General features: G+C 44.4%; 2 protein-coding genes and 1 pseudogene across 2 annotated transcripts; 2 read left to right on the top strand and 1 right to left on the bottom strand.

Annotated features, from left to right (window-relative positions):
* Positions 1 to 3: 3 nt before the first annotated feature.
* On the top strand, positions 4 to 8,694 carry RUNDC1 (RUN domain containing 1). The gene is made up of 5 exons (XM_063110880.1): positions 4 to 518; positions 3,985 to 4,140; positions 5,155 to 5,353; positions 5,823 to 5,942; positions 6,355 to 8,694. The coding sequence occupies exons 1-5, from the start codon at positions 27 to 29 to the stop codon at positions 7,218 to 7,220; spliced, it is 1,833 nt and encodes a 610-aa protein (XP_062966950.1). The 5' UTR covers positions 4 to 26; the 3' UTR covers positions 7,221 to 8,694.
* Positions 8,695 to 14,646: 5,952 nt separating this feature from the next.
* On the bottom strand, positions 14,647 to 14,958 carry LOC134389688 (c-Myc-binding protein-like; annotated as a pseudogene).
* A 657-nt stretch (positions 14,959 to 15,615) lies between these two features.
* RPL27 (ribosomal protein L27) lies at positions 15,616 to 18,241 on the top strand. Its single transcript, XM_063111465.1, has 5 exons — positions 15,616 to 15,693; positions 15,967 to 16,049; positions 16,795 to 16,964; positions 17,929 to 18,039; positions 18,150 to 18,241. Exons 2-5 carry the CDS (start codon positions 15,969 to 15,971, stop codon positions 18,196 to 18,198), a joined length of 411 nt encoding a protein of 136 aa, XP_062967535.1. The 5' UTR covers positions 15,616 to 15,693; positions 15,967 to 15,968; the 3' UTR covers positions 18,199 to 18,241.
* Positions 18,242 to 19,926: the final 1,685 nt, after the last annotated feature.

The raw sequence follows: 19,926 nt of genomic DNA, 5'->3' as shown, positions 1-19,926 counted from the left end.
TGACGTGCGGCGGCGTTTCCGGGAAGATGGCGGCTGTCGAAGCGGTTGCGGAGCCGGTAACGGTCGTGGCGGCTCCCGGACCAAAGACAAAGGACGAAGAGGAAGAGGAGCCGCTTCCACCATGCGAGACGGTGCGCTGGGCCCCGGTGGGGGCGGTGGCGGAGGCCGGGCCTGGGGCGGCTGCGTTTTCAGAAGCGGCGGCGGCCGAGGAGCCCGGCGCAGCCCCGGGCTCCCCGCCGGACTCGCCCGGCCGGACGTTACAGCGGCTGCGGGCCGAGCGGCGGCGGCTGGACTCGGCGCTGCTCGCGCTGTCCTCGCACTTCGCGCAGGTTCAGTTCCGTCTGCGCCAGGTGGTGCGCGGGGCACCGGCGGAGCAGCAGCGCCTCCTGCGCGAGCTTGAAGACTTTGCCTTCCGTGGTTGCCCTCATGTCCTGGGTTACGAGGGGCCCGAGGACCCCGCCGGCGACGAAGGCGACGGGCTGCCGGGGGACCGGCCACGGTTGCGGGGCGAGGACCAGGTGAGCGGCTGGGGCCAGTCTGGAGGGATATGGGAGTGAGGAGTTGGGTGGGTGGCGATGCTGACGCGGACGGAGGTAGAAACCGTGAAAAGCCGACCCGACTAGTTAAGTGCGTGGGTCGGAGTCAAGGACACTGGAGACGGGTGTGTGGAGCCTGCTGAAGGGCAGGAGGACAAAGAGATCTGGGAACCTGAGGGTGAGAGGTGTGCTCTGAAGATGTGGAAAGAGAGATGCCCGTGTGTGATGACATGAGCCGCGGAGGAGCGGTGAGCGACGTGGGTAATTGCGATGACAACAGAGCAAAACGAAGCGGTGCTGCTCCCGCTTACCTTGCCTTCGCCTCATAAAGTACCTAAATCCTGAACACTTTTGCTGACCACAGGGTACCTTGGCCACTGGGAAAAAGTTGTAAGTGAAAGAAATTCGTGTAAATTGAGATTAAGTCCCTATCTGTGCTTTCCCGGAATCTAGGCAAAGTCTAGTCTTGAGACTCTTTTATCTGGGTGAGAGCTTTGATGAATCTTAGTAATTGAAAGAAACACAATTTCTGATTATATGAATTTCCTGATGTTGGAATTTTTGAACTCTTCCCCCAGCCTGCTTGATAACTAGGTATTCTGAATGAGGTCCTCTGCTAACTGTGGCAAGATCGACTGAGTTTGCCTACACGAAAAAGTAATAAAACTATGTACGCCACACACCATTTCCTTATACGCTTTGAATTTCTGGAAGGGCACAGACGTAGATAGCTTGTTGGAGGTGTAGAGACACGCTGCCTTTTCACCTTTTTATTCTTCAAGTTACAGCTCACATATGGCTTTCTTCCCACTTAAATTGGTTTTAGCCAAGATTTATCAGTAGCAGATATTGACTTGTTTATTTTAATCTAAACTTTTTCCTGTGTTTACTGTGCCACCCTCTCCCACAGCTCCTTGCACAGGGAGCAGCTGTCTCATATTGCCAAACTTAAGAACTAGGAAGGCTAGAATTACTGTGCCCGGGGTCCTGTTCAGGAGTGAACAGCACCAAAGGTCCAGTGTGGGTGTGGCACTCTCTTTTCGTTGTTCATTTTCACTTTCAGAAACAGTATACCACTTAAGAAAAAAAAAAAAAGTAGTGCTTGATCTACCTAATAAGCAGCTAAAATCTTGTGTGCATACATTGACGTGAACAGGCGGTACCAAAGTAGAGGACATCTTTGAACTGAATGATTCATTTCTTACCAGTTCCAAATATTTTTAAACCAGCATTTTCTTTTATCTCACTTCATACTGGAAATTGTTTCTAAAATTTCCCACCTTGCTCCAGAACTCGTTGTTCTTTCGTATTAAATTTTTTGCCCACGCTCCAGCAAATAGCATGCTGTAGCTACCATGGCAAGTGTCAGAGTTCAGCAGACTTAATCATGAAAACAGAATCAGGATTTATGGCTGGTTTCTTCCTTCCTTGGCTTCATAAAGTTGGGATATAATGAAAAAGACTATTTCCCAGTTCTTTCTCCTTGGGCTGATTAGACACCTTCCTCCAGTCAGAGTTTATTATTTGGAATTTGTCACTGTACCTACTTCCGTTCAGTAACATACAAAAATTGACTGCTGAGAGCTCACCCTACGCCAGGCACTATGCTATGAATTATGGGTTCAAAGTCAAGGCCCTTGCCCTTAAGGAGTTGGTAAACTAGGGGTTACAGAATTCTAAACAAATACAATCGTGTTGCTTAGTGATGGGGGTTCATTCTGAGAAATGCATCGTTAGGCAATTTTGTCATTGTGTGAACATCACAGAGTGTACTTACACAGGCTTAGATCATCTAGGCTATATGGTATAGTCCATGGCTCCCAGGCTACAAACCTTTCGAGCATGTTACTGTTCTGAATACTGTAGGCAATTGAAACACAATTAGTATTTGTGTATCTAAACATATCTGAATATAGAAAAGGTACAGTAAAAATATGGTGTTATATTCACATGGGACCACCTTTGTATATGCAGTGTGTCATTAATCAAAACGTCATTATGCAGCACATAACAGTAATGTGATGTGAGCAGGAGTAGAAGTGTGTGCAAAATACAGAGGAGGAAATGATTAGTTCTACCTGCAGAAATCAGGGAAACCTCTTAAAGGAGAGAGGCCTTCACAAAGTGGGGGAGGGGGAGAGAATTCTAAGAAAAAACAACACTTGGAAAGGATTGGAGAGGTAGTATCCTGAGAAAAGGCTTGCATTCCTGTTGAGCAAAGCTAAATAAGGCAAGACTGCTTTATAAATACTTGAACAAAAAGTTAATTTGTTGTTTTTCATTTGTTCTCTCTCATACCTTACTTCTGGAGGGATTGGTAAGTACCATTTTAAGGTTAAATTTAATACCCTGTAGACTTCTAGTTTAAAATGCAGCTTTACCTTACAAATGATTTGTTACATTTTTTTTTGTTTTTTTTGGTTTTTTTGGCAGCTGGCCAAAAGGGATCTGAACCCTTGACCTTGGTGTTATAAGGTCATGTTCTAACCAATTAAACTAACCGGCCAGCCTGATTTGCTAGTTTTGCTTTTCATTTTTGACACTCAAGAAGGGCAAGGAAGAACCATTGTGCAAGGATACGTTAGCAAGACTTTACCACCCTAAAGAGTTTTTCATAATTTAAACGCGGAAACTACCTGGTGTTCAACAGTGAGAAAAGGAGTCACTGGGCAGGGAAATGTGCCAGATACTGCAAAAAAAAAAAATTGTTACCTTCCTACTCGTACTACTTGGCTTTTGAGCTTTTTTCACTGCCCCAGATACCTGCATTTGATTCTTTGGAGTTTGCAGAAGTATCCTGTAATACATTGGAGGGACTTGGAACCTTAAGAAAACTGGTTATGAGTTATAAAGCCTTTCTTAACACCCTTATCCCCAGATTCTCTTGCAAAATTTGGCTGCACAAAGTATTCAGGAGTTGTGCTGTGGTAATTGACTGTGGAGGATGGCGTGTTTAATTTCTGGGAGGCTGATTTAGCTGAGTTGTCTCTACCTTAAATAGACCTTTGGGGGGAAAAACCCATCTTAAAAAGCCCCATTGTATGGGCCGGCCTGTGGCTCACTCGGGAGAGTGCGGTGCTGATAACACCAAGGCCACGGGTTCGGATCCCATATAGGGATGGCCGGTTTGCTCACTGGGTGAGCGTGGTGTTGACAACACCAAGTCAAGGGTTAAGATTCCCTTACCAGTCATCTTTAAAAAAAAAAAAAAAAAAAAAAAGCCCATTGTATCTATATCCTATTTCCAATGATGGATAGACACTTTTTTTTCTAGAAAACACACATTTAATAAATTGCCTGGGTGAAATAATTATTTTTACTTTTGAACCTATCTTATGAGTTATGCATTGTATTTGGGTTATTAATGTGCCCTGACTTGAGAGAATTCTTAATGTGTCTTGAGTTTTCCTTTTCCTGTGAAATAGACCCAAGTATTTTCTCATCTTAGAGTGAGCAGGAAAAACACCGTCTGGAAACCCAGCGGGAGAAGCAGAAGGAACTGATACTGCAGCTCAAGACCCAGTTAGATGACCTGGAAACATTTGCTTATCAAGAGGGCAGTTACGACTCCCTGCCACAGTCCGTGGTCTTGGAAAGACAACGGGTGAGCAGATTTCAGAGGCGCCTCTACCACTGCCCAAGGTTAACTTGTCCCTTCCAGCATTCCCAGGACATCCTCTCCCAGCTCAATTCTCCCTTGGCCTTACTGAGAATCCCTTTACTGGCTCAAATCAAAGGGATTTTACTATTACGTAGAACCACTCTTTATTCACACATGGAAAACACAAGTTTCAAAGTTTCGTAATATGATTGAGCTCTTATTTTTTGGTGGTTATTATTAATAATAGAAGTATTAATATAATAACAGTATTATTTCTTCATTTGGTGACTAAAACTTTTAGTAAAATTAAAAATTTTACTTTGGCGCATCATAAGAGATAAACTAGCTTTTTCCTGCCACCTACCACTAGTTGATAAATATTCCAGAAATCCAGACTGACTTTAATACTGCATTTATTTAAGTAAGACCTGGGTAGACCTGTAAATCTGCTGGTAGCGATACAACAACAGCCTCCTTTACATGTTTGTCCCTGTGAGGTAGCTGTTTTTCTGGCTGGGGTTATGTTACTTGGATTTCAAATTCTTCCTAATAATGTCACTAGGATATTTTGGTTATAATGTGCACTGATGTTTTGTAGAGATTTTTCTTTAGTTGCCTAGAGTAGGGCAAAAGAGATAAGAATGATTAGAAATTAAGAAAAATTAGTGTGTTTTCTCTTGGGAGCCTTTAGAGAAACGAAGCATGAGGCTTTTTGGATCATCAGCCACTTTGAATTATTCACACTGTCGTTCTCCTGAGTGAAAACTGACTGGCCTGGTAGAAAATTTACAGTGAGGGAAAGGTGCCATTTCTATCAGAGAGAACTGAAGGTTGTTGTTACTCTAAGAGAAGTAGGGAGTCTGCGCCCTCAGCAGAGTTGCATCATTTTCTCTAACAAATTTGGAGGACTATGTGTTTTTTATTTCCATTTATGGGTGGAAAACAGTTAAGATTCTTCTTCCTAATGCTCTCTCTGAAAATTCCGAAGGGTATGCTCATTGCTTGTGGTCTTGACAGGTGATCATAGATGAGTTAATAAAGAAACTGGACATGAATCTGAATGAGGACATCAGTTCCCTGTCCACTGAAGAGCTTCGTCAGCGAGTGGATTCAGCAGTGGCTCAGATTGTCAACCCAGCCCGAGTGAAAGAACAGTTAGTTGAGCAGCTGAAAACTCAGATCCGAGACCTCGAGATGTTCATCAACTTCATCCAAGGTCAGAGTGGATGAGAAGAGAAGGGATGTCGTAATAATAGTTATATTTGTTTTTTTCTTTTTCTTTTGAATGGAAAACAAGAACCAATATAATAATTATATTTATTCTGAGTACTAATACCTAAACGTGCCAGTTCTTGATGTACTATTAAGTTTGATCATTTAGTAAAGGAGCCAGCATAGTAGAGTGAACAGAACATGGGTTTTAGAACCAGACAGTTAAAATCCCAGCTCTGCTACTTATTGGTTTCGTGTTCTTGAGTAGGTTACTTACCTCTTTACTCTTACTCTCCTCACCCATAAAATGATGATTCATGCTTCATTTACTTAGTAAATATTTTTTGAGCAAACTACTATATGCCAGTTATCATTTTACACAAGTAAATTAAGATTTGTAAAATTCTTGTACGTGATAGTCACCGTTAAATATTATTTTTCCTTTAAAAATCTTTTGTAACTTCTGATTACAGATGAAGTGGGAAGCCCCTCGCAGACCAGTGATAAATACTGTGAGTGCAAGGCCAGTGGGAAGACAGGATGTGGCTCCACCAGAACAGGCAGCAGCAAACTGCCTGCAGGAAACAGCAAAAGTAAGTACAGCTTCCAGAACAGGCAGATCTATAGAGACAGAAAGTAGATTAGCGGTGGCCTAGGATAGGGCTTGAGGATTGGGGAGAAATGGGGAATGAGAAATGCTGTAATGGTACAGGGTTTCTTTTTAAGATGATAAAATGTTCTAAAATTGATTGTGGTGATGGTTGCACAACTCTAAATATACCAAAAACCACTGAATTGTATATGAAGTATATCTCAATGGAGCTATTATTAACCAATAAATAAATAAAGTCCAGCTGTGTCCTAGGTGGCTCTTGCCTTCATGTCAGACCCATACTGTGTGGCTCAGAGACAAGACTTTACCTCATCCGGTGACTTGTTGAATGTGTCTCTGTGCCTTTATGGCCTCTCACTCATCAGTGATGAGTCATTGTCTTTTCTAAACAGCAAAGGCAGAAGACCTGAAGAAAGTCCAGGAGACAGGGCTACACCTGATGCGGCGGGCATTAGCGGTGCTCCAGATCTTTGCTGTGAGCCAGTTTGGTTGTGCCACAGGCCAGATCCCTCAAACCCTGTGGCAGAAGGGCCAGGCTGACAGAGACTACTCTCCTTTACTGAAGAGGCTGGAGGTATCAGTAGACAGAGTGAAGCAGCTAGCCTTAAGGCAACAGCCACATGACAATGTCATCACCTCTGCCAACCTCCAGGACCTCTCCGTGGGAGGCAAGGACGAGCTGACCATGGCTGTGCGGAAGGAGCTGACAGTGGCTGTGAGGGACCTGCTGGCCCATGGACTGTATGCCTCCTCCCCAGGGATGAGCCTTGTCATGGCCCCCATTGCTTGTTTACTGCCAGCCTTCTCCTCGGCCCCTGAGGCCATGCACCCCTGGGAGCTCTTTGTAAAGTACTACCATGCTAAGAACGGCCGTGCTTATGTGGAATCCCCAGCCCGGAAGCTCTCCCAGTCCTTTGCTCTGCCTGTTATGGGAGGCACTGTTGTGACACCCAAACAGGGCCTACTGACAGCCATCCACATAGTGCTGACAGAGCATGACCCTTTTAAGCGCAGCGCAGACTCAGAGTTGAAAGCCTTGATGTGCCTGGCACTGAATGAGCAGCGTCTGGTGTCCTGGGTGAACCTCATCTGCAAGTCAGGGTCACTCATTGAGCCCCACTACCAGCCCTGGAGCTATATGGCACACACAGGCTTCGAGAGCGCCCTCAACCTGCTCAGCCGCCTCAGCAGCCTCAAGTTCAACCTACCTGTAGACCTGGCTGTGCGTCAGCTCAAGAACATCAAAGATGCCTTTTGATGAGAATGCCCTGATCCTAGACCAGTACCTTGCTCAGTAGAGATAGGAGCAAGGAGTCAGAGGAAGGGATAAAGGCATTTTTCCTAGACCCTGCCTGGGTGGTCAGCCAAATGAGCGCGAAGTCTGTTTTCCTCACCAACTTAGCATCTTGGGAAGATGTGCTGGAGACCTTCTTGTTTAAAAAGGTTCTGCCTTGGGCTGGCTGGTTAGCTCAGTTGGTTAGATCACAGCCTTATAAAACCAGGGCATGGGTTTGGATCCCTGTACTGGCCAGCCAAAAAAAAGGTTCTGCCCTAGTGTGTAACCACAGTGTACATGTGGGCACATGTGTTTGCGCTTATGGGAAGAGAATCAGTCATGGCACGCAATGCCCCAGCTCATCATGCCATGTCCCATTTTTAGAAAACTTTGGTTACTCTAATAACCATTCTCTTTATGGTTGTGAGTGACAACATGAGTGAGTTGTTGGTCCCTGAAGACATTCAACTTGAGGCTCCTGTTAGTCAAGTTGGGAGCGGTTTGAGAGTCCTAAGGCCAAAGTTTAAATCCCTTTTATGAATGCTAATTACCCTTCTTTCTTACCCCAAGGTCAGGGGAGACTCTGTATATTCCATGGCTGCCTCTGAAACTAGGAATGGGACTATCTGAGAACAGCATTTCTAAGGGAGTTTACCCAGAAGTTGATTTTAATATAAACTTTTTCTTATAGAGGTAATAACTGATATCTTCCTGACAAGGTAGTCCTCCTCTAACAGCATAGACATTGATCTTTCCATTTATGGGCAATGAGAACCAGTGTCTGGTACTATGTCCTCCAGCAAATAAACTTTCCTCTGCGCACCTACCAACAAGACTGACACAGTCTTTTTAGAAGTAAATGTATTCAGGGTGTACTTCTTGAGAGAATCCTTGCCACTCAAGTGGAGTATGTACAGGAATACATATTGGTAACCAGCAGCAACTCCTCCTTGGGTTGTGACACACCAGGCACCCCTTGTCCTTGATGCTGGGTGATGGAGAAGATCTGATCTTGCAATAGGTACTGCAGTGGGGATACACACTACAGCAGATCACTGTCTTACAGACTAGGGGGCTGAGTCATTGAAAAACTGATTCTAGAGTGGTCCTTTTTTTCAGTATTTTAGCCGTTCTAGTTCATATTTCTCATTCAGCTTGTGGTGAATACTGTTCCAGGACTTTCCAAAGATGGGCAAAATGTATCACTGCAAACACTACTAATTCAGCATTGTTTTTGTGTATTAAACTGCCAGCTGCACTTTGTTTCTGCACTGTTATGTAGAGCATTTTAACTTTAATTTTTTTCAGGTACAGGTTACTTAAGATACATTATTGGTGTTTCATTAAAATTAGTCTGCCTTCCCTGTGAAACAAGATAAGTGTAAAATGTTGTGAAGAATGATACATCTGTGGTTGCTAATAAAATCAATAGTATTTTGTGTACCTTCTCTGCAAAGACCTTCGAGACCCTTGGATTTGGTTAATAAGTCTGTCTTGGCCTTATCAGCCCATCTGATCCAGATCCAGAGAACTGTCTGCTTCCTCTTTGCCTTGCACCCTTGATTAACTCAGCTTTGGTGGTGGTAGTGCTTTTTTTTTTTTTTTCCTGAACAAATTTACTAAAAAGTGCCCTTGGCATTATCATCTCCTCTTGCCCAGGACTACAGTCCCATCCCAGCAGCAGATGTCACCACACATGCCACTTTTGGAATTGGCACTTTCAAATCCATTTGTCTGGATATTATTTAGGATGGGTGATAATTAGTATAGCCATATGGCACAGCCTTGGGATCAACCCTTTTTCTGATCTTCATAAAAACTAATGTCCATTAAGGCTTTGTGCTAGCATAATGGGAAGTATTCCTGTTTGTGTTAACCTGATTTAATTCTCACTAATTGTAAGGTGACACGGTATTATCCCCACCTTACAGTTGGGGAAACTGAACTGGGGCCGGCCAGTTAGCTCAGTTGATTAGAGCGTGATGCTGATAACACCAAGGTCCAGGGTTTGATCCCTGTACTGGCCAGGTGCAAAAAAACCCCCCAAAAACTGCAGAGAGGTTAAATATTTTGTCCAGGTTTACATGATGATGGAAAAGCTGGAGTCTGAACTCAATTTGCCTGAATCCAAAACTTATGGTCTTTATACTCTGTCATGTTACCTCATTATATCATACTGTTTCTAGGTCTTTTGTTCCTATCTCTCCTTTATCCACCCCCTCACTCCACCCTCACTTTGGAGAGGAGGTATTTCCATACCTGCCAGAAATTTACCCTGCCAAAAGACTTAGGCTGCAGGGTGATGGGCAGACAGCTATTGCTCTGCCAAGTTTATGAAACCTAAAGATGTGTATCAACTGAGACAGTCCCACAAGCATCCCAGCAGTCAGATATCCACTAGGCATTGATATCTGTATTATGACTGAGAACAGAGCTCTGTGCTTGGCTTAGGGTCAGACAGGACAAGGGAGGAGGTGAGTGTCAGTCAACCCAGGTCTAAGGATATACAGGAACAGAATGAAAAAGAGCCACCGATATGTATACAGTGGAAGTGCAGGGTCTGATGTTGCACAAGTATGATCTGCAAAGCAATGTTAAAGATTTCTTTCAGATCCCCATACTTCCCGGCCACCAAAACAACAACAACAACAACAACAACTGAACACCTGCCTGGGCCAATCTAGATGCTCAGGAAAGAGAAAAATGCAGATAGCTTGGTCCTACCCCCACAGTTTTTCATTCAGTAATTCTGGGGTGGGATCTGAGAATGTGCATTTCTAACAAGTTCCCAAGTGATGCTGATGCTGGTCTGGAGACCATACTTTGAGAACTACATATCTAATCTAAGAAATGTTCTGTAATAAAGGTAAGTACAGATCAGATTGCTGATGGAGCATAGAGAAGGGAAAGATTAATGCTGCCTGGGAAAATTCTGGAATGGTCTTGAAGGATGGATAGGATTTGAACAAGATCTTGCCTGGCTACTTGGGAAGAAAAAAAGACAAAAGGAACAGACTGAATAAAGGCCCCAGGGATCAGAAGAAGATGGGTCTTCAGAGTCAAAGGGGGTATGTGAAGGGTGGGGAAGTCATAGGATCTTATACTGCAGGAAAGGTAGGAAGGAAAAGAGTGAGAGGTCAAACTTTGGAATAGAAAGCCAACAAAGGATTTCAAGTGGAAAAGTGGTAGACTTACAGTTGTGTTTAGAGCAGTTGCTCAAGGTATCTGTAGGTTATATGGCTCCACTCCAGACTGGAATTGGAATTTCTTGGGTTCTTTAATAAGCATCCCAAGCAATTCTGCCCCATACAAAAGTTCAAGGAGGGATTGGAGAAGAAAAAGAACTGAGGCCAGATCAATTAGGAAGAAGGTGGGAAAGGATAGAAAAAAAGTAGTAGATTTAAGAGATATGAGACAAAATTCACAGGATTTAGTAATTGATTCGATTGCAGGCTGTAGGATAAGTCCAAGGTGATAACATACAAGGTTTCAGGATTTGGTTCCTATTTTCAAAGAGAGAAAGAGCGGAAGAGGCAGAATCCGATAAGGAGGCTGGGAGAAGACCATGGAGGTGGAAATAGACAGGGTAGTATGGTGTAGCGGGAAGAGCCTGGGTTGGGGACGGGGAGAGCTTGCTCTGTGTCACCAGCTCTGTGATTGCTATCTAGAACTGTCCTCTCATCTTTAAGTGACAGACCGGTGTAGATGATCTCAGAGGTCCCTTCCAGCTATAAAACACCATTTTCCAAAGTAAAATAGAAAATATTTTAATTGGATATAGAAATATAACCATAATTTATAAATTATACAAATGTAATTAGGATATACTGGCCAGCTGCTGAAAAAAATTTATATATATATATATGTAAAATTATGGGGACAAACCACTGGAATGGGATCCTGAGGGCTACAGGCAAAATTACATCCCCATAGAGCCTCATGAAGAGAACTGAGGAAACCCTGATTGCTCCCACATCTTGCCTAAGATGGATTCTGTAGGTTCTTCAGTGTTCAGATGAGCAAAAACTGTGAGACGGTTTCTCTTTCTCTAGAACTGGGAAGACTCCTAAGAAACCATCTGAAAACACTCTTCCAGTGAGTGACGGGAAATGACTCCATTTGAAAGCCAACTAGGGGGCCAGCCCGTGTCTCACTCGGGAGAGTGTGGTGCTGACAACACCAAGGCCACGGGTTCAGATCCCTATATAGGGATGGCCGGTTAGCTCACTGGGAGAGCATGGTGCTGACAACACCAAGTCAAGGGTTCAGATCTCCTTACCGGTCATCTCTTTAAAAAAAAAAAAAAAAGAAAGAAAGCCAGCTAGACTTGGGTTCAGACCTAGATCTGAATTCTATTTATGCAATTTCCTCATGTCTAAATGGGAGGAAAATAAGATGCAGAGTTGTGAAGATTAAACAGGCTGTCGACTTATATGAAGTGCCTAGCATCTTGCCTGGCACAGAGTAGGTGTTTAGAGTAGTAGAGTAGGCACAGTATGGTGACAAGGTAAACAGTATGGGCTCAGGAATTGGACTGCTTGAATCTGAGTCCCAGCTCCACCACTACTCGCTGTGAACTTTGGGCAAATTAATCTCTCTAAACTAGTTTCTTTTTTTTTTAACAAACAAGAATATCGTGCTTTACCATTTACAAGTCTTTCACACACATTCTCACTTGACCTTCATAACAACTCTGTGAAGTAGGCAACACAGATAGTCTTATTTAACAGATGAGGAAAGTGAATCTCAGAGCAGTTAACTGATGTGCCCAAGGTTCTACAGTTAGTAAATAATTTGTATTAATATCAGTCTTTGACCTAAAAATTCAGCACCCAACCTCCCCTCATACCTGCCATACCTACTTCACAGGGATAATGAAGATAAAATGAGTTCAAGGCTAGAAAAATACTTTGAGGGAATAAAGCACTACATAATTATACCCACAAACTATAATTTTTCACAATACTCGTATATGGCTCACTCCCCTTCTCATCCCAGTGTGTGAACCCAGATTTTATTTTGTTTTTTATTTTTATTGAATCATAATTGATTATACATATTTTGGGGGTTCAACATCGACATATGTTGATCAAATCAATATTACTAGCATATATATATTATTACAAATCATACTTATTCTTTATGCCCCTTGTCCAATCTCTCCCCATCCTTCTCTCGCTATCCCCTCCCACCTCTGATAGCCCTAGATTTCTTCTCTTCTTCTTCTTTTTTTTTTGTCCTTTTTGGTGACCAGTAAGGGGATCGCAACCCTTGGCGTGGTGTCGCCCGCACTGCGCTCGGCCAGTGAGCGCACCGGCCATTCCTATATAGGATCCGAACCCGTGGCGGTAGCGCCACTGCGCTCCCAAGTGCCGCACTCTCCTGAGTGCACCACGGGGCCGGCCCTCTTCTCTTCTTCTGAAAGAGTAATGGTTACTCTGTTAATTTGTTGCCTAGATGATCTGTCCAATGCTGAGGGTTGTGTTCAGGTTCCCCAATATTATCCTAGAGCAGATGCTTAGTTTGTCACTCTGGAATGAGCTTTGTGGAGAAAGACATCTTTTCTTTGGTCTCTGCTGGTGACTCTCCTTGTATCAATGTGCTCCAGTAGACCATCTGCATGGTGGTTGTGGCGTCTAGCCGCTTTCACAGCAGCTGTGGTTATTGTGGTGGCTGTGGTGGGCCACCCACATGGAGGTGATGTTTTTGGTATGCTCCTTTGCACTGGCGGTGTGCCTGGTTGTGGGAGAGGGAGTCTGGTCCCTGGCTCCATTTCTCAGGTCCCCAGGCGGTCCTGAGGTGCTGGCAGTGTGCCTGGGCCAGAACTAATTTTTTGTCCTTTGCTTACATTTAAAATGGGGGAACTTCCTGTGAGGACCAGTACTTGAGCTGTGTAGTTTAGCTAAATTGCTGCTTTGCTGCTGATTCCCTATGGAAGGCTTTTTGTGCAGCTCAGGTTTTAATGGTTGACCTTATAGGTCCTCTGGCTTTCCAGAGACCCAGTACAACTGAGTTGTGTAGAAACTCTGATCTGGGCCTGAGTCCTTTCATCAAACCACACCCCAAGCAATTCTTTATTCCTGACCAGTCTCCCCTGAGTGGTCCCATGCTGACTGGAGAGCAGATCAGCTGTCCTTGCTGTGCCCCACTGTTTCCCTGGTGGGCCCATCTCTCCCACTGCATGCTGCAAACACTTCCCATGGGACGGGCTGTGTGCCGGTCCCTTGCGATAACTCTCCAGCCTCTGAATGGCTCCCCTTTTTCAGTTGTTCTGGCTCCTTGCTCCTATGTGGGTCCACGGGAACCCTATTAGTCTATTAGTGGTCTTGCTGTCCTGGGGGCCACCAAGGCCCTCTTCTCCCCTGCAGCCTCCAAGCAACTCCATCCAAAGGGCACAGCTGCAGCTTTTGCCAGCTCCTGCTCCATGTGCTCAGAAGTTCCAGCCTTAAAGTGGCTGCAGCACAAAAATGGTCAGAGCAGTTTTTTCTTTGTCTCATCGTGGCTTTTCCCACCTTTATGCACTCTGTACGTCTCTCCTCCTCTTCCCCTGAGTTCTAGTGGCCCCACCTTGGCTGTTGTTGCTTTTTTATAGTTGTAAATTGGTTGATTTATGGGAGAGAGTAATGCTGGGGACGGTCTATTCTGCCATCTTGACCAGAAGCCCCAGAATTTTATATTGCCTCTGTTCTGCACTCAACTAAGCAACTAAGTCAGGGGAACAGTGTGATCCTGTTTAAAGTCATATAAATTACAATCAGGGTAACTGCTATAATTAAGCAAATTGGAAAAATAACACAGAAAAGCCAGTGTGTAATTAGGATCCACTAAAGCACATAGAAGGAAAATGTGGTGTCAGAGTTCAAACTGGCACACATACAATTATCTAAGGCAACGTGGTGGCACAGAAGAGATATTTGTTCCACATTATATAAACAAGAGAGGAAGATTCATAGGAACCTGTACAAAAGCAACATGTCACATGGATCCCTCCAGCTACCTACAGGGAATATAAACAACAGTGTCACTTTCCTTTTAAAGAATTACTGTACCTGTGCTCATATCCTGGACTAAGCCAAGGAATAGCTACATGCTAAACTTCCTTGGCTAAAATACCCACCCAGTACCATCATTCCTAATCAGACTAATAAACAGAATGCCTTCTAAGGTAATGAATTAGACGTCTGTGTTTAGGTTTTTGTCAGGATCTACTTTGGATTTTCCTTCTTTAAGACCCAAAAAAAGTCATAATGAGTTTTTATTAGTGACTCTAAGTATATGTGTTTATAACAGTTAAAGTGTGATAGGTGAATCTAACATATTAAAAGAGTTCTATAGCATCTGTTCAGAAAAGATTATATACTATACAAAATATTGAAGCCATACAAAACCATTTTTTCAGTGCCTTTTCAAATGAGAAGAATCCTATTCAGCACGCTTCTCCTCCTCAGGTGGTTCACACTGAGCAAGCTTTGCTTTCAGTTTTTTATTTTCTTCTACAATAGCTTCATATTTCTGTTTCATTTCTGCCAATTCTAAGAGAAGCAGCTTTATTTCTGGATTTTCTAAGGTAGGAGCTCCTAAGTGATGCTTTAAAAAATCCAAAGCACTATCAGGTTTCTCTGGTTCTTCATACAAGGCTACCAACGCCTAGGTCAGCGTGTCCAGCACCCCCGACTTCTCCAAGTACCTCCGGGAAGTCGGCAGCTTTGTAATGGGCCATAGTGACAGCGGCAGCGGCGTATCTGGTGCCCGACACCGTGACTCTAAACTACAGTTTCTTCAGTTGTGGAATGGAGATAATAACAGTACCTGTCTCCTAGTGTTGTTATGAGGATCAAATCAGATAATGTGCGTAAATAAATTAACTCGCCCTGGCACAATGTAAACAGCTGTTATAACCCTCCTCTTTCACCTTCCTCATGCTTATTCTATTCCGTACTGTCTATGACATCGCCCTAAATATTGGGGCCAAATGCCCGTTTGATCTGTGTCTCTCCCTCCTTTCGCCTGACAGCGCACACCGTAGGCACCAGTAAAATGTCCTATTTTGTTCCTTGCGTCTTCCAAGGCAAGAAAAGTAAATTTCAGAGTGTGTCCTCCTCCTAGCGCCAGAGAAGAGAACTACAACAAAGGTAGTTCTAGAAGAGCAGCTGAGTCAAAATACGGCGCGCACAAGGAACCTCCGTGCTCTTCCTTTCAAACACGGGGCACAGGATTTCTTTGCTCTTGTCTACTGCTGAAGCTGCTAATAAAGTTTGATTCAAATAGATGAGCGTCCAGACCCTACTGTCCCTTCATGAGCTTCTTCCGCCTGCAACACAAATTCTGAGCACCGCCCCAGAAACGTGATGGGACTGAGGGCGGGACCGGAAGTGAGGTCACCCCTTCCCGGGGTGAAAGGTTAGCGGAAGTGTCCCGCTTTCCTTTCCCCCGAAGGCTGGGTAGGCTGCTGCCGGTGAGTAGAGGTTTGGTAGGGTTTTCAATCCGCAGCCATCCGCGGCCGGGGGTCGAGTTGCGGAGCGCTACCGGGCGCGTTCCGTTCCTAGGTCTCTGGCGGTTTCGAAACGGGCACTGTGCTGCGAGCAGAGTCCGCGGGCGGCTTGGGCCAAGACGGCAGTGAGCAGTCTGAAGTTCCGGGCCCGAGATTTGGGCTTGCGGGCAGGAGTCAGTCCAGCGGGTCTTTGGGTTTACGGATATCTGAGCGGCCCCTGCTTTCTGTTGTCTGCAGGAATGGGCAAGTTTATGAAACCCGGGAAAGTGGTGCTGGTCCTGGCCGGACGCTACTCCGGTCGCAAAGCCGTCATCGTGAAGGTACCAGCCTCACGGGCCTCTACATCCTTGCATCTCGGGGACCAGGCCAGCTGCGGAGGACGGGCAGGGTTGGAATTCAAGACCTACTTTGGGGGCAGTAGCCATTGAGCATGTTGGGGTAGTGGTGCCTGCATGACGGCTTTTGAAAGACGAAAATACAAAATAAAAACAAATGCTAGTTGAATTGGGCACCTAACACGTAACGCGCTCTCCACCCAAGAGACTTTAAATAATAGTAATAGTGGCCAACATTTATTGAACACCTGCTACGTGCCTACCACTACTTCCTCCCTTACAGGTGTTGATCTGTGCAGTCTTTGTAGTGTCTGTTAGGGGTTCCTTTCTACTGCTAAGGCGTAGAGGCGTTCAGTAATTTACCTGAGCGCAAACAGGTAGTGGATGGTTCCCCTGGGATTCTGTAAGAAGAGAAATTGCTTTTAGTCAAACGGTCACTTAGCATATTTTAGCTCTTCACTATTGGTCTCCTATCTGTGGTTTTGTAGGCTGTTAACTATTGTTGCTTTTACATCTCTTGCCTCTTTCCAGATTCTTCCTGGTGGCAATAAACACCATCCTGTTGCTCTTTGGGCATCTAGCATAGCATTGTGTGGGTTTTCTCCTTACAGTAGTGGGTCTGGGAGACCTGGGGGAGTGCGAGGGGTTGTTTTTCTATACATGCCCCATGCCTAGCACGGGGGTTAAATAGACCCCCAGTTAATAACAAATGTAATTCTTGTTCATTTAGAACATTGATGATGGCACGTCAGACCGCCCCTACAGCCATGCTCTGGTGGCTGGAATTGACCGCTATCCTCGAAAAGTGACAGCTGCCATGGGAAAGAAGAAAATCGCCAAGAGATCGAAGATCAAATCTTTTGTGAAAGTTTATAACTACAATCACCTCATGCCCACAAGGTGAGCCTTTCAAGAATGGGAATGGAAGTGATTTTACTCATTTTTTCTCTCCGCCCTGCTGAACAAGGAGACAATCTTGCAGCCATTCCAGTGCCAGGACAGGACATCATTTTCAATTTATAAACTGGCCATGGTTTCTAGACTTGCATCTTCAAATGTTGGGTAAAGATTGTTAGGTTTGTTTTCCATCCACAGTAAATACAGGGATAGGGTCTGGTCTGCCCTCTTCCACCCTCAAAGATAATTACTATAGACTCAAAAATGGTTGTTGAGTAAGTGAAAGCAGAAATTTTTCACCAAAAGTGGTTGGTGAAAGCAGACCTCTCCCAATTAATTTCACTCAGCTGCTGGGCCCTTTGGCCCTGGTCTTTTCACTGTTTTCTGCAGCATATGCACTGTCTTGGTAGAAGGGTTATAAAGAAGTACAAGAATTGAGAGAGTCCTGAACAATAATTGCCATAATTCAGCAGCTTGTGACTTAAGGTTCATTAATGGGACTGTGCATTTACTCTTCGTTTACTGACCTAAGTGTGGAGCTGTTTCTCTGGTGCCAGGAGGCAGTGAGATGGAGGCAGCTAGCCGCCCATCTTTTGCGTTATCATAATGAGGCTGGCTCTGCATTGGCAGAACTTGAACAACACTAAGTAAAATGACTCCATGTAGAAAGCTAGCTAGCTACCATGTGAAAGTAAAGAAGGACTTATTTGATGATTCTCGGCTAGAAAAATAGAGTACTTACAGAAAATTGAGAGTGAAATGTGAAATTTTTCTATGGCTTGAATCCATGTAAATGAGTTTTTAAAACTGGGGATTTTCAAAGAATCTCATCAGAATTTCAGCATAGCTTCTAACTATTGTTCTCACGGAGTCAGACCCTGACACCCCAGTGTCCCAGGAAGACCTGGGCTCTGTGTAAGCCATGGCGGTGTGTGGGCTGATCCTTCCTCTCCACTATTATCTCCAGGTACTCTGTGGATATCCCTTTAGACAAAACTGTTGTCAACAAGGACGTCTTCAGAGACCCTGCTCTTAAACGCAAGGCCCGACGGGAGGCCAAGGTCAAGTTTGAAGAGAGGTAAGTAGGCTTTGGTGGTAGATGTTGGGATGTGCTTTCACTATTCCCCATGAAAAGAATTTTGTCTTTCTGTTCCTCTTCATTGGTGTTCTTTTTTTTTTCCCTTCTAGGTACAAGACGGGCAAGAACAAGTGGTTCTTCCAGAAGCTTCGGTTTTAGATGGCTTCTTTTGTTTTGGTCATTAAAAAGAAAAAAAAACCTGTGTCTGCCTGCTGCATGTATTATCAGAGTGGGAAAAGGAGAACATTCATAGGATAAGAGACACTGGGTGGTGGATGAGGGGCTGTGGGACAATATAAAAGTTAAATCTGTTTTTGCGAGACTTAGCAGTACTTCTGTCCTTGGCCTGATTTCCAGTAATAATTTAGCTGCCCTCAATGGATAAGTGTGAACTACTGAACTGTTAATTTATTTATTTATTTTATTTAAAAAGATGACCGGTAAGGGGATCTTAACCCTTGACTTGGTGGTGTCAGCACCACGCTCTCCCAAGTGAGCTAACCAGCCATCCCTGTGTAGGGATCCGAACCCGTGGCTTTGGTGTATCAGCACCACACTCTCCCAAGTGAGCCACAGGCCGGCCCTGATCTATTATTTAAAAGAGCTACACTTGACATTTTTAGGTAAGGTTATTTTTCCCTGTGCAGAATTGTTTAGCATTTCTGGCTTTCACCCATTATGTACCAGGAGAACTTGAGCTATACCTCCCTTCTCCCTTGTGACAACCAAAAGCCCCTGAGTGGGGACCAGGCATCAGTTTTCGTTTCTAGTAAGTTTGCTGGTGCTGCTGGTATCCAGACCACCCTGGAGAACTGCTCTGGATGATAGGGATGGATGCCAATGGTGAAGGCCTGAGCTGAGAACAACCATGCAGTGGGGCAAGGGAAAGCTCCCCAAATGGCCTTGCTGGCAGCAGGAAAGACATCTGGCCCTTATAATTTGGCACTTCACTCTCATTGTATGCTTAACTATGGCCCTGTTTCACTAAGGAAATAGGCTCTCCAGCTGAACCAGTTCTAAGTCACTAGCTGAAACTAGGATTCAAACAGTCTGGTTTGTCAAGCCTGGTACTTGACCCCACACTTCCACCTGGGACAGAGGTACGGGGAAGGGGTTGAGAAAATGGGGTTGGTAAGTAATTTAACACTGGAAAAAACCCTGTAATAGGTGAGAGTATTAGGAAACAAGATAATGCTATGCTGTGCTATATGTAATTTGATTCAAATCTATTTACCTGTAAGTATTAGGGTCTCTATTGAGACAGACTCCTGTTGAATAGCTTGCCTATTCAGGGTCACAAAAATGGAACTAAATTTAAACCCACCTTTGAAAATTTAGCAAGTTCTTTCCATTCTGTCTGAAGGTCTAAGTTCAAATACTGTTAAAATCAGGTTTAGATACATGCTTCACTCAGCATTATGACTTTGGACAAGTTCCTAAATCTGCCTCAGTTTTCTTATCTGAAAAATGGAGAAAATAGAACCAACTTCAAGGAGTTTTGAAGAATTAATACATGTAAAACAGAACGGTGTTGAGCACCCAAAACAGCTCTCAATGCTGGCTGTTGCTGCAGCTTTGTGAGCTTGAACGATGGGCTCTATCTGTCCTGGTTGCATTTCTCATTCAATAATTGTATCAATGTTTGCTTATGCCCAGCATCATTCTAGGCTCTACAGAAAATACCCATTAACAAAACAGATCCTACCAGTGTGTCTGCTGGAATTGACTGAGAATGGTTGGGGCCAGCATTGAGTTTGCATTTGCTGAGAGGTAGCTTCCCCTGAGGCCTCACTGCTGGGTGGAGTTGACTTCTAAGACCAGGAAGTCTCCTCCCAGGGGTGGGGAAGCCCCGGCTGGGGGCGTGTGACCACCAGAGGGCAGGGTTTC

This window comes from Cynocephalus volans, chromosome 10 (assembly GCF_027409185.1).
Source record: "Cynocephalus volans isolate mCynVol1 chromosome 10, mCynVol1.pri, whole genome shotgun sequence".
In the NCBI taxonomy this organism is placed as follows: domain Eukaryota; kingdom Metazoa; phylum Chordata; class Mammalia; order Dermoptera; family Cynocephalidae; genus Cynocephalus; species Cynocephalus volans.
This window is presented reverse-complemented; position numbering and strand designations above follow the sequence as displayed.